Source organism: Mesoplodon densirostris, chromosome 1 (genome assembly GCF_025265405.1).
Source record: "Mesoplodon densirostris isolate mMesDen1 chromosome 1, mMesDen1 primary haplotype, whole genome shotgun sequence".
NCBI classification, from domain to species: Eukaryota; Metazoa; Chordata; class Mammalia; order Artiodactyla; family Ziphiidae; genus Mesoplodon; species Mesoplodon densirostris.
The window spans coordinates 174788251-174802495 of record NC_082661.1 but is presented as its reverse complement, the minus strand read 5'-3'; the positions used below and the strand labels follow the sequence as shown (position 1 = coordinate 174802495).

Here is a 14245-nt window from a genome sequence, read left to right as displayed (position 1 = left end):
TCTCTCCTAGCCCCTCATCTTCTCACACTTCGGCTTTGGGCCTGACGCATGCGCTCTCGGGTTTCCTTGCTGCGGTTTCTAGTCCCCCCTCGCGCCCATCTTGAGCCCCGCGTCCCTTCCGGTTTCGGCCCCGCCCCCGCTCTAGGGCTCCACCTCCCGCCGGTAGGGCCCCGCCTCCCGAAGCAGTTCCGGTTCGGATTCGAGCGGCTGTCGGCGCGGTTGAGACCAGGGCCGGCCGGAGCAATGCCTGCACGCAGCCGCCACCGCCCTAGGGTCCACTTCGGCTCTCCTACCCGGGCTCCACCGCCGCTTCTTGAGGCGTCTCACTCCGGCGAGGCTCGGAGGGCGCTGGGTTCCGACAGCTGCTCAGACGCCGACTCGGAGGTGGGTCTGGGGAGCCCGACTCGGACCTCGGAGGTGAGCAGGAGCTGAGGCGGGGAAGAGGGGTTTGGGAGGCGCCTGCAGCCAAGGATGAGTGGAGAGTCGGGGATGGAGCCGGGGGCTGCCACGGACAGGGAGCCGGAGGGGCCCCGGGAGACCGCTGAGGGAACGTGGAGAGTCCCCTTTAGCATGGAAATGGAGGTTGTTGAGCCGAGGGCCTGAGGGGCGTGACGATGGCCCGAGACAGAGGGGTAAGGAGAGGTCGAGGGGAGAGCGACAGGGAGTGGGAGGCTGAGGGAAATGTGGCCTTGAAGAGGCAGGGGCTTGAAGGTTTTGGAAAGCCGGGTAGTGAGGCAAAAAGACCGAAGGGGTACCGCGGGAATATGGGACCGGGGGAAGAGATGCTCTGAGATTTGGCACTGGGGGCGCGGAATCAGAGGAGCCGGACCAGGGTCGATGCTACCACCTGGCCAGAGAGAGGGAACCGGGGTGGGACTGACGAGATCTCTGACCAGAGTGGGTGGTGGTAATTAGGGGAAGGATTTAGGCTTGAAGAGGAAAGGGCTATTGGGTGGCAAGTCGTCTGGCTTTAAAGGCCAGAAAAAGAGAAATAGGGTCAAGAAAGAAAAGGAGCCCTTGGAGGCTCAAATTTAGGGCTTTGGCATTTTCACAGGTGTCTTTCAAAGCATGGAAGATCACTAGGGTAATGTATTTGGGTTATGGGGCTTTCTCATTTGTGGACAGTGAATACTTTTAAGAATCTGGGGTGGGAGGGTTGATGTTAAACACTGATTTGCCCAGAGGACTAGGGGAAGTAGTGAAAAGGAAGTGATGTTTGGAAAAGATAGTGAAAGGAGTGATTCTGTAAATAAAGATAATCATTTGGCTTTCTTCTAACAGTAATAGTGCGTTTCTTTTTTTTTTCCTTTGTATTTTTCTTAAATTTAAGTTTATCTTAAGTACCAGACAAGTTTAGACTATCTTTTTTCAAAAAAAAAGATTTAATACATTACCTTTAAATTAAAAAAACTAAACTGGAAACAAGAATTTGGACACTTAGTTTTTACAGATACTCAGTATCAACTGATTTCACTTTGGTAGCTTGAGTTGACACATATTGGCCACAGGGTAAAGATGTGGTCAATACAAGTGTCTGGGTTAAAAAGGTACATAAAACGGTATGTGAAATCACCACAGTCCAGGAGGCTACCAGATGTTCCTCTCACCTGTAACTCCAGAATTGGAGTTGTGTCTTGAAAATTGGAAGGAGGGTACCTTGACAGATTTGCAGGACCAATGCTTTGCAGATGTTGTATGAATAATACTTTTAGTAGAGTTATCTAGAAGAATAAGAATAGACGATGCTTGTAGTTGTCAGTTAACAGAACTGGGATAGGTGGGTACACAGATGCCTTTTATAGAAGACATCGTACCAAAACCATAATTATGCCAGAAAAATAATGATTGCAGTATTTATACTCTCTTTAGTTGAAATAGGTTAATTTTCTTTTGTAATTGTTAAATTATAACATGTCTTTGTGAAGTGTTGACTTTAGCCATGTCTCATATGTTGTTTTACTTTTACAACCTTTTATCCTATTATAGGTTTGCAAAGTTGTTGGCATTTCAAAACAAACTTTTAATCAAGTATTTCTAGTCTAAATGGGTATCCAACAGTTTAATCTTCATGAGATGATAATTTACTGATTGCAGCAAGCTGTTAAATTAATTTATGTATATTGACTATATGTCATATCTTCAAATGCTCAGTAGACTAATAATTATTTCTTCAAAGGAGAGGTGAATTCTTAACTTTGCTTTTAGCTGTTGTTAAAAGATTAACTCCTTTTTCTTTAAATTAATACAGTCTTTAGTTGAAGAAGTATATATAGTATTACTATTGTTTATTTATGTTTATTTACCCTCACTAGACTGCGATTCTCTAGAGACCTTGTCTTCATACTTAGCTCTAAATAAAAGTCTTGGCATGTAAAAATTTGCTGAACTGAACCAAAATATAAGAACCCTCTATTAAGGCTACATCTTAATGTTACTGCAAGATTAAAGAAACTGTTACATGAATTTGTACGGTTAATACATTAGCGTCCCTAATAGTTAGTCTTTGTTTTGCCTTGACAGTTTTCACAGCCACTTAGTTGTAAATAAAATCAGTTTTATGGTAGAGCAGTTTCTCTAAGGCAAGAAAATGTATATTACTCCAGAAGAAGCCATTATGACTGGTGTGGCAGAACATGCAGATATATGTAGATAATCACTTTTGATTTCAGTAGCATCATCGCCATTCTGCAAAGACTCTTTACTTTGCACAACTACTTGTAAACATTTTTATTTTGTTAATCACTAAGATCTTCAGTGCTTTTTCAGAACTTTGCCGTAGCTGACTTAGAGACATTTTCATGACTTCTGAGAAATGAAATTTGAACATTGTTTTTGGGAAAATGTTGAATCACAGATGTTCTAATGAATATCATCATTATTATTTTGTCTTATAAGAATGGCCATATTAACTAGTTATTCTTTCAAAATGCTTACCTCCAGGCCTGATGTAATACTCTGGTGTTAATAGTAGGATGTACCTAGCACAGCCATTAATCATAATAGTGATTCTTACTTTAGGTCTTATGATTCTCTTGGCTTTGAGAAATCAGGAGGTTAACTAAAAATTAGAGGAGCATGGGCCAGGCACCCTTTGAGAGCAATTCAGTGTTTACATGCTGCCTTTGTCACTGGTAATTTGTCATTTGAATATGTGGATATGGATTTGTGACAGACCTGTACCCCCTCCTCCCATACACATAGCACCATCGTAAGTGGATCTTAACCTAGCTGAGTCTAGACTTCAGGCTTCCATATTTGAAATATTTTGTTACTTTACTAAATGCTGGGCCCTACTAGTAATAAAATCACCTCACTGCAGAATGTAACATAATATGAGTCTATCTTGGCTTTTGTTTAGGATGGTAGAAACTAGGAAATCTTCGTCATAATAGTTTCAGCACGGTGTTTCACCGTTAAACAGTGTTTTATGATATGTACCTTAGAAGAATGTTGTGGAGGCAGAGACCTATGTTTGTATTTGTCTTGAATATTTATTGTGGGCTTAGTGTAGCTTTTGAATTGTGGCTGAGGGCAAGAGATTTATTTATTTATTTATTTATTTATTTAATGCTCTTAGATTTGGCACTGGGGGCAAGGAATTTTTATTTATTTATTTTATTTTTGGCTGCATTGGGTCTTCGTTGCTGCGCGCAGGCTTCCTCTAGTTGTGGTGAGCAGGGGCTACTCTTTGTTGCGGTGTGAGGGCTTCTCATTGCAGTGGCTGCACTTGTTGTGGAGCACGGGCTCTAGGTGCACAGGCTTTAGTAGTTGTGGCACATGGGCTTAGTTGCTCCACGGCATATGGGATCTTCCCGGACTAGGGCTCTAACCCGTGTCCCCTGCATTGGCAGGCAGATTCTTAACCACTGTACCACCAGGGAAGCCCTATATCTATTATCTTGACCCTTTTTTCTGTTCTCTTAAAGTTCTTGACAGGTAAGTTCTAGTAGGAGGTGAGAACCATGAATTCTGCTAATTTAGGGTCTTCCTGTAAGTTAAACTGTGTCACTGAGTTATTGGAAATGCCTACAAATTGGCTTTAGTGTGGAACTTTGAGACTAAATTAAATCTATGTCAGTTTCATCAATACAACATTGGTATGAAAGTCAGAGATTGCCAGACCATACATTAAATTTTGGGGCCAAATCCAGTATATTTGCACAATATTGTAATGGAGTTTGAAGTCTTGAGCAAGTTTCTCATTTTCTATTATGTTGATTTGATTTGGGGGTGTAGCATATTTAAAAATGAAGGTTTTTACCAGTCAATCTGTCAGACCACTACTAGCCTGCCCAAATATTATTTTAATGATTAGAATAAAAATTTGAATTTTATATACTTGGCTTCTTTACTGGTGTGCTCTGGCATTTTGCCAGGTTAAGGATTTTTCATCAAACTTAGCACTAAATTTTGACCATTGTGTAAAAACTTTTACTGCAACTGAGGATATAACCTGCACAGTGTTGTCTGTTAGATTCTTATTCATTGAACTGACACAGTTCTGAATGTGGTAGAGAATTAGGTACAACCAGATAGTGGAAATCTTAGTTTAAAGGCAAGTTGGAGTCAGAAAAGGTTTGTGTTCTTTGGTATATATGACAACCTTTTTTAATAATGGTATATAAGAGTGCATGGTTTGTGCAGCAAAAAAAATGTCCCAAGGCTAAAGTGCAGCCAATAGAATGATAATGTAACTGAAGAAACAATTTAATTTATTTCAAATGTGCTGCCCCAAATTCTGCTGCTCAGTGGGACATAGTAAAATGGTAGAAGATCACTGCTAGAGTTTCAAAACTGGTAGGAACTGGTTCTGGGTCTTTGAAGCTGTTTTGTAATTATAGCAGATTCACAGATACTTGGAAACATTGCTTACTAAGAAAAAGTAAACTACCTTTTGATAACTATAAAGGGAATATAATAGTTTTTGTTTGCTCAATGAAAAGATTTTAATTTAGGATTAAAAAATTTTGATGGGATTTTTTTTAAAGCTGAATAGGGACTTCCCTGGTGGCACAGTGGTTAAGAATCCACCTGCCAATGCAGGGAACATGGGTTCGAGCCCTGGTCTGGGAAGATCCTACATGCCACAGAGCAACTAAGCCTGTGTGCCACAACTACTGAGCCTGCACTCTAGAGCCCATGAGCAACAACTACTGGGCCCGAGTGCCACAACTACTGAATCCCACGCACCTAGAGCCCATGCTCCGCAACAAGAGAAGCCACCACAATGAGACGCCCACGCTCCACAATGAAGAGTAGCCCCCACTCGCCACAACTGGAGAAAGCCTGTGAGCACAGCAATGACGACGCATTGCAGCCAAAAAGAAATAATTAATTAGTTAAAAAAATAAATAACAAGTGTTGGTAAGGATGTGGAAAATTAGAACACTTGTGTGTTGCTCGTGGGAATGTAAAATGATGCAGCTGCTTTGAAAATGGTATGGTGATTCCTGAGAAAATTAAACAGAATTACCAAATGACCCAGCAATTCCACCTCTGGATATATACGCAAAAGAAGTGAAAGCAGGGACTTCCCTGGTGGTCCAGCGGTTAAGACTCTGCACTCCCAATGCAGTGGGCCTGGGTTTGATCTCTGGACAGGGAACTAGGTCCCACATGCTGCAACTAAGAGCCCGAATGCCACAACTAAGACCAGGCGCAGCCAGATAGATAGATAGATAGATAGATAGATAGATAGATAGATAGATAGATAGATAGATGATTTTTAAAAATGAAAGCAGGACTTGAAAAGATATTTGTATACACCTATGTTTATAGCAGCATTATTCACAATAACTAAGAGTTAGTTAGAAGCAACCCAAGTGCCTACTGATGGATGAATGAATAAACAAAATGTGATATATACATAGAATGGAATATTATTTAGCCTTAAAAAGGAGGGAGGTTCTGATATATGCTACAACATGGATGAAGCTTGAAGATATTATGCAAAGGAAAATAAGGCAGACACAAAAGGACAAATATTGTAGGATTCCACTATTGTATCTAGAATAGTCAAATTCATAGAGACAGAAGGTAGAATGGTGGTTGACAGGAGCACAGGGGAGGAGACAATGGGGAGTTATTGTTCAATGAATATGGAGTTTCCATTTGGAATGATGAAAAAGTTCTAAAAATGGATGGTGGTGATGATTGCACAATGTAAATGTACTTAATTCCACTGAACTGTACACTTAACAATGGTTAAAATAGTAAATATTCAGTTATGTATAGTTTAACACACACACATGCACACATACACACACACACAAAGAACACATAATCGTATCTGTGATGCAGGCATTAGAAAGCCAGTACTGCCACTCTACAACTGCAGCTGCTTCCTGACACAAAGTCAGTGACTAGAAACTGGAGAATTACTTGTACACTCACATACAACCAACATTTCAATCGTCTTTCTTGTGGATACCCAAAACTTCAGGAAAATGGCCCCTACTTCACTTTCTGCTTTCCTCTCATGTCAGAGCATCTAGTTGGCTGAACCTAATTCACGTTTAGAACCCTAGTTGCAAGGGATTCTGGGGAATAATTTTTACCTTTTTAACCTCTGTAGTACAAAAGACAACTAGAGGGAGATTGGAAAGGATCCTGAGTGCCAATTCATCATATTTGTCACAGGCACTGAGTCAATGGTGATTCATAGATGGTGATACTCCTTGTAGTCAAGTCATCATTTCCAGTAGTTGGCCAGATTGTCCTGCAGCTGGTCAGTCACAAAGATAGGATAGGACAAAACAAATAGCTTCAGTGAGGCAGAATAGGGAAAAAGTTTGTTGATAGTTATTGTCTCCTTTTGCAGTTCTGGGCTGATTGTGCTTAGTTTGTTAAACCTAATATACAGTATTTGCAGTTTTATTATGGTAACTGAGTTTTAATAAGTAAATGAGTTATTTATATTATCATGAAGATAATTTAATGCATATCACTCCATTGGTATGCATTAAAGGCTCATTGATTAAAGAACAGCCATGCTACTGTTAAGAAATACCAGATAAGCTGTTTTCATTGTATTAAGTATGGAGATAAGATCATGGGAAATATGCTGAGCTCTTTTGCTGTCAAGCTGCTGACATCTTTAATTAGTATGAATTAAATTTGGAGAGAAAAGAAATTTTCTAGTAAATGAACAAGTTGATGTGCTGAAAATTGCATTTTTTAATAGTTTTCAAGGGACTTCCCTGGTGGCGTAGTGGTTAGGACTCTGCGCTCCCAATGCAGGGGGCCTGGGTTTGATCCCTGGTCAGGGAGCTAGATCCCACATGCATGCTATAACTAAGGAGCCCTCCTGCTGCAACTAAGGCCTGGTGCAAGCAAATAAATAAATAAATAAAAATAAATATTAAAAAAATAGTTTTCAAAAATTTCTCACCGGAGTCCATCCAAAAGATAAGAAATGTTTTGTTCCACTCTGTACAGAACAGTCAGCTACTTTAGTTTATCTGTTATCTATGAGTTGGAACTAAGTTTGAGCAATGCCTCTTGATGGTAAGATTCTGCATGAGTGGACTATTCTCTCAGTGCCTTGATAATAACATATTGACCTTTGATAACTAATTTCTTAATTGCTCATGATTTCAGAATAAACTTCTTTTAAATTTTACCTCAAATTGAAATGTTTCCTTTACGTAGCAGTTAACATTTTGGACAAGTACCATGCTTTGCGTGCAGTGCTTTTTGTTGTGGGTCAAACTTTAATGACGTAGCTAGGAGTGAGTGTCTAAATAATATGTCAGATTTTTTTATTCTATTATTCTACTTCTATAAATCTAACCCAAGGCACTGCAGTACTATTTGTAATAGTAATAAAATTGTGAACAGTTGCTGACAGTGGGGAAATGGACAAATTATTGTATAGCCATACAATGGAATATCCTTTTCAAAGGATAGTTTGATAACATTAGACAGGACTCATGCAATAATGTTAAGTAAAAATGATACAGAATTACCAATGGTATGATTTCTCTATAGAAATTTTCTCTATAGAAAATTCTGTGGATGAAGGATAAATAAAAAATTACAAGCATTAGTTCTCTCGGGGGTAATTTTGAAATTATATTTTAAATGTTCTTCAACAAATATGTATCGCTTCTATATATTTTTCTGTCTTTTTATTGTAGAAGTGCATTACTTTAAAAGATCCAAACAATGCAGAAATTTGTAGACTACAAACTATAAAAGTCCTTCAGTCACCTACCTAGGCAAATGAAGTCCAGTTTATCAACTTGTTCTTTTATGGATTTTGCTTTTGTTGTCATATCTAAGAAATCTTTACCTAACCTAAGGTCAGAAAGATTTTCTCCTGTGTTTTCCTTTTTTTTTTTTTTTCCTCCTGTGTTTTCTTTTAGAAGTTTTCTAGTTTTAGATTTTACATTAGGTCTGTGATCCATTTCAAGTTAATTTTTTATATGTGGTGAGAGGTATGGATTAATGTTTTTTTTTTTTTTTTTTTTTTTTGCTGTACGCGGGCCTCTCACTGCTGTGGCCTCTCCCGTTGCGGAGCACAGGCTCCGGACACACAGGCTCCGCGGCCATGGCTCGCAGGCCCAGCCGCTCCGCGGCATGTGGGATCCTCCGGGATCGGGGCACGAACCCGTGTCCCCTGCATCGGCAGGCGGACTCTCAACCACTGCGCCACCAGGGAGGCCCTGGATTAATGTTTTTTTTGCATATGGATATTCACTTGTTCTAATACGATTTGATGGAAAGACTATCCTTTCTCCACTGAATTGCCTTTGCACGTCTGTAGAAAATCAGATATCCATATGTACGTAAGTCTATTTCTGGATTCTGTATTCTGTTCCATTGATTTGTTTATCTTTATGCCAGTACTACTTTGTCTTAATTAGGGTAGTATGATAGAATTCTAAAATGACCTCCAGTGACCTTTGTATAGTGGGAAGGACCTGTGAGTCTGATTATCACTCTGATTACGTTATATGGCACAGTTGACTAAGAAAGGGAAATTATCTTAGTGGACCTGACCTAATCAGTGAGCAAAGGACTGGGCTTTTCCTGGAGAAAGAGATTCTAAGTACAAGGGGCATTCAACAAAGAAAAAGCTGCTGGTTTTCTGAATAGGAGGAAGCCCTGAATGCCAGTGGCCACTAAATTTACAGTAATTTGTTACACAGCAGTAGAAAACAAACACTGTATATAGTAAGTCTTGTAATTAGCTATCTAATCCTATTCTTTTTCAAGGTTGTTTTGGTTGTTCTGTGTCCTTTGCATTTCCATATCAACTACTGAAATAAGTTTATCAGTATCTATAAAAAAGTCTGTTGGGATTTTGATTGGGATTCCATAAATATATAGATCAAATTTTGGAAGAATTGACGGATGTCAATGAAAAATTAACCAGTCGATCTAAGAAAGAAACGGAAAATTTTATCTGAGCCAAATTGAGCACTGTAACCCAAGAACAGCACATCAGAAAGCTCTCAGAGTTGTTCCACCAATAAGAAGTGTAGGCATAGTTAGATAAGTTTTTTTGAGACAGAGGGCTGTACATTAAATGATGTTTTATTGACAGTTACACACTCTGGATCTAAAAGTCGTGTGGCCCCTTACAAGATCAAGAAGGAATGTTATCTTTCTTTTTTTTATACATTTATTTATTTATTTATTTATTTTTGGCTGCGTTGGGTCTTCATTGCGGCATGCGGGCTTTCTTTAGTTGTGGCGGGGCTCGTCTTCGTTGCAATGCGTGGGCTTCTCATTGCAGTGGCTTCTTTTGTTGCAGAGCACGGGCTCTAGGCGCATGGGCTTCAGTAGTTGTGGCACATGGGCTCAGTAGTTGTGGCTCGCGGGCTCTAGAGCGCAGGCTCAGTAGTTGTGGTGCACGGGCTTAGTTGCTCCGCGGCATGTGAGATCTTCCCGGACCAGGGCTCAAACCCGTGTCCCCTGCATTAGCAGGCTCTCTAGTTGTGGCAAGTGGGGGCCACTCCTCATCGCGGTGCGCGGGCCTCTCACTGTTGCGGCCTCTCTTGTTGCGGAGCGCAGGCTCCAGACGTGCAGGCTCAGTAGTTGTGGCTCACGGGCCCAGCTGCTCCGCAGCATGTGGGATCCTCCCAGACCAGGGCTCGAACCCATGTCCCCTGCATTAGCAGGCAGATTCTCAACCACTGCGCCACCAGGGAAGCCCCTGGATATATTTTTGATAGGCTGATTGTTGGATAAGAGAAAGAGAGGGGACAAGGATGATTCAATTTACCAAGTTCAAAGGTGGATTCTTAAACAACTGCGCCACCAGGGAAGTCCCAAGAAGGAATGTTATCTTTTAAGGAGTTGTCTTGCTGGTGCTAGGAGAATGTTGCTCTTTATGGCTGAGCAGGTATTTATTGCCAACGGGGGAGGTTTGGTTGATACGTAATACAGATACACAGTTCTCAGTAGTGGGGAGAGAGGAGGCCAAAGGGCAGAGAAAAATTTTTTATGTTTGAATTCTTCTTGTCTGGACATAAAATATGAATTTTATTTCACAGCATTTTTATTTTCTTAAAAATTTGAATCTTTTGACCCACCCATGTCACTATTTATTTAGATCTTTAATTTCTCTTAGCAATGTTTTATAGTTTTTAGTGTACAGATCTTTCCCGTGTTTGGTCAGATTTATCCTTGGGCATTTTATATTTTTTGGTGCTATTGTAAATGGTATTATTTTGTAAATTTCAATTTTTTTATTGTTTATTTCTAGTATATAGAAATACAATTGATTTTTGTATGTTGATATTAAGCAATCTTGCTAAACTAAATTATTAGTTCTAGTAACTTGTGTTTGTGTGTATGTGTAGATTCCATTGAATTTTCTACATAGATTATCATATTGTCTGCAAATACAGTTTTGTTCCTTCCTTTCCAATCGTATGCCCTTTATTTCTTCTTCTTGCCTTATTCTACTGGCTAGATTGCTCAGTGTTTTACCGAAATGGTGAGAGTAGACAGTCTTGCCTTGTTCCTGATATTAAGGGGAAAGCCTTTAGCCTTTCATCATTAAGTATGATGTTAACCATAGGTTTTTCAAAGATGTCCTTTATCAACTTGATGAAGTTTCTCTTTATTTCTCATTTGCTGAGAGTTTTTCATTGGGAATGAATATTGGATTTTGCCAAATGCTTTTTTGTGTCTTTTGAGTTATTGTGTGGTTTCCCTGTTTTAGCCTATGGTGAATTATTTTTATTTTCATATATCTACCATTTCTGGTATTCATATTTTCAAATGATGGCATTTTTGTTCTGCCTGAAGGACTTCCTTTTCACATTTCTGGTAGCTCAGGTCTGCTCAAGATGAAATTATTCAGCTTTTGTGTGTCTGAAAAAGTATTTGTTTTACCTTTGTTTTTGATCGACATTTTACCGGTCATAGAATTATAGGTTGATCATTTTTTTTTCTTTCAGTGTTTTAAAGACATTGTTTCACTGTCTTCTAGCTTGCAACGTTTCCAGTGAGGAATCTGCTATCATCCTTATCTTTGTTCCTATGTGTATAATGTGTGTATCCTCTCTTTTTACTTTTAAGATTTTCTCATTGTCATTGATTTTTGAGTAATTTGATTATGATATGGTGTGGTATAGTTGTTTTTGTTTGTTTGTTTTTTATTTATTTTCGGCTGCGTTGGGTCTTTGTTGCTGTGCGCGGGCCCTCTCTAGCTGTGGGAGCGGGGGCCACTCTTTGTTGTGGTCCACGTGCTTTTCACTGTGGTGGCTTCTCTTGTTGCGGAGCACGGGCTCTAAGCGTGTGGGTTTCAGCAGTCGCGGCTCGTGGACTCAGTAGTTATAGCTCATGGGCTGTAGAGCGCAGTCTCAATAGTTGTGGTGCACGGGCCCAGTTGCTCCGCGGCATGTGGGATCTTCCCGGACCAGGGCTCGAACCCGTATCCCCTGCATTGGCAAGAGGATTCTTAACCACTGTGCCGCCAGGGAAGGCCTGGTGTGGTATAGTTTTTTGTGTGGTTCTAATGTTTGGAGTTTATTGAGCTTTTTGATTTGTGTTTATAGTTTTTATCAAATTTTGAAAAATGTTAGCCATTGTTACTTCAGATATTTTTTTCTGTCCTCTCCTCTCTCTCTTGTTGTTTGGGGACTATAATTATGCATCTATTAAGATGTTTGAAGTTGTCCCACCTCTCACTGATATTCTTTTCATTTTCATTTTTTTTTAATCATGGTAAAATATACATAACAAACTTATATTTTAACCATTTTTAAGTGCACAGTTTAGTGGCATTAAGTACATTTACATTGTTGTGCAACCATCACCACCATCCATTTCCAGAACTGTTTCATTATCCCAGATGGAAACTTTGTACCCATTAAACAATAATGGGTATTTGTCTCCTACTGCACAGCCCCTGGAAACCAACATCTACTTTCTGTCTCTATGAATTTGACTGCCTCATCCAAGTGAATCATACAATATTTGTCCTTTTGTGTCTGGCTTATTTCACTTAGCACAATGTCTTCAAGATTCCTTTTAAAGGCTGAATAATATTCTCTTCATTTTAAAAAATACTGTTTTTCCTGTGTTTCATTTTGAATAATTCCTATTATGTCTCCAAGTTTACTAAACTTATGCAATATCTGATCAGCTGTTAATCCCATCCAGTGTTTTTTTTTAATTGCATATCTTGTAATTTCATCTCTAGAAGTTTGATCTTTTTTATGTGTCTATATCTCTATTTAACTCTTTGAACATATGTAATACAGTTATCATAACTATGTTAATTTCCTTGTCTGATAATTTTATTATCTATGTTAGTTCTGGGTCAATTTCAATTGTTTTTCTACTCATTATAGATGAATTTTTCTACTTCTTTGCATGCCTGGTAATCTTTGGTTGGTTGCCAGACATTGTGACTTTACCTGTTGGGTGCTGAATACTTTCTTATTCCTATTAATATTCTTCCGCTTTGTTGTGGGATGTAGTTAAATTACTTAAAAACAGTTTGATCCTTTTGGTTCTGCTTTTAAGATTTGTTTGGCTGGACCAAAGACATGTTTAGGTTTAGGGCAGGATTTCTCAATATCAGCACTATAACACTTTGGGTCAGATAATTCTTTGTTGTGAGGGGCTGTCCTGTGCATTGTAGAGTGTTTAACAGCATCCGTAGCCTCTAGTCTTTAGATGATCCCCTAGTTGCAACAACCAAAAATGTCTCCAGAAATTGCCAAATATTTTGGGGGGGGCAAATTGCCCTCAGTTGAGAACTACTGTTTTTAGGGTTAATTTTGCCTTACTACTATGGAAAGATCTTATTGTGTACTCTACCCAGTGCCCCATGAATCATGAGATTTTTCATTTTTTTCCAGTCTGGTTGTTTATAGTAGGCACTTTTAGTGGTCTTGTGTGAATACTGGGTGTTATTGCCTCTAATCTTTCTGGGTGGTTCTTTTTTCAGTCTTGTTTGGCTTCCTCACATATATGTGCTGATCAGCATTCAGCTGCCTATTCAAGGGAGATCCTTTGCAAATCTCTGGAGTTCCGTCTTAGTCTGCTTGGGCTGTTATAACAAAAATACCATAGGCTGGGCGGCTTAAACAACAAATCTATTTCTCACAGTTCTGGAGGCTGAGGAGTCCAAGATCAGAGTGCCAGCAGCTTTGGTGTCTGTGAGGACCTGCTTCTAGTTCATATATGGTCATCTTCTAGTTGTGTCTTTACATGACAGAGGGAAGAGAGAACTCTCCGGGGTGTCTCTTATAAAGGCATTAATTCCATTCACGAGGGTTCTGCCTTCATGACCTAATCACCTCCTAATACTATCCTATTGGGGGATAGAATTTCAACATATGAATTTGGGGGGAATATAAACATTCAGTCCATAACAAGTTCTTTGTGTATCTTTCTCCTCTCTAGTATTCTATCCCAGGTACACTAGCCACCTTGATTTCCCTAGATTCTCCGTTCCATTTCAACTCACTAAGTCTGCTGGGCCTCACCCAGTTTATATCCTGTACCACTCATGGCTGGGGCAGTAGGGCTCACCTTGTTTCCTACTCTCAAGGGTCTCCTTTGTTTTCTGGTGCCCACTGTCTTGAAACTGGTTTTCTCCCCATATATTTTATCTATTTTTTGGCTGTTTCAGGTGGAAAAGTAAATTTGGTTTCTCTTATTGCATCTTGGTCAGAAGCAGAAGTCCCTTTAACTGATAGTTGATTCATATTAATTATTGGTTAAAGCTGAAAGTATTCTGAAACATTTACTTACCTAAATTTCTTCATTATGTATA

The 14245-nt window shown here is 39.5% G+C and overlaps 1 protein-coding gene across 5 annotated transcripts in view; it reads left to right on the top strand.

Moving 5' to 3' along the window:
* Positions 1-206: 206 nt before the first annotated feature.
* SAMD8 (sterile alpha motif domain containing 8) overlaps positions 207-14245 on the top strand; it is a 46632-nt gene continuing 32593 nt past the window's right edge. For 4 of the 5 annotated variants that reach the window (XM_060111650.1, XM_060111648.1, XM_060111651.1 and 1 more), the window contains exon 1: positions 207-417. In XM_060111650.1, the coding sequence (XP_059967633.1) occupies positions 244-417 (174 nt within the window). In that variant the 5' untranslated portion in view covers positions 207-243. The remainder of the gene's footprint in view (positions 418-14245) is intronic. The other variant, XM_060111649.1, reaches the window with a different exon arrangement.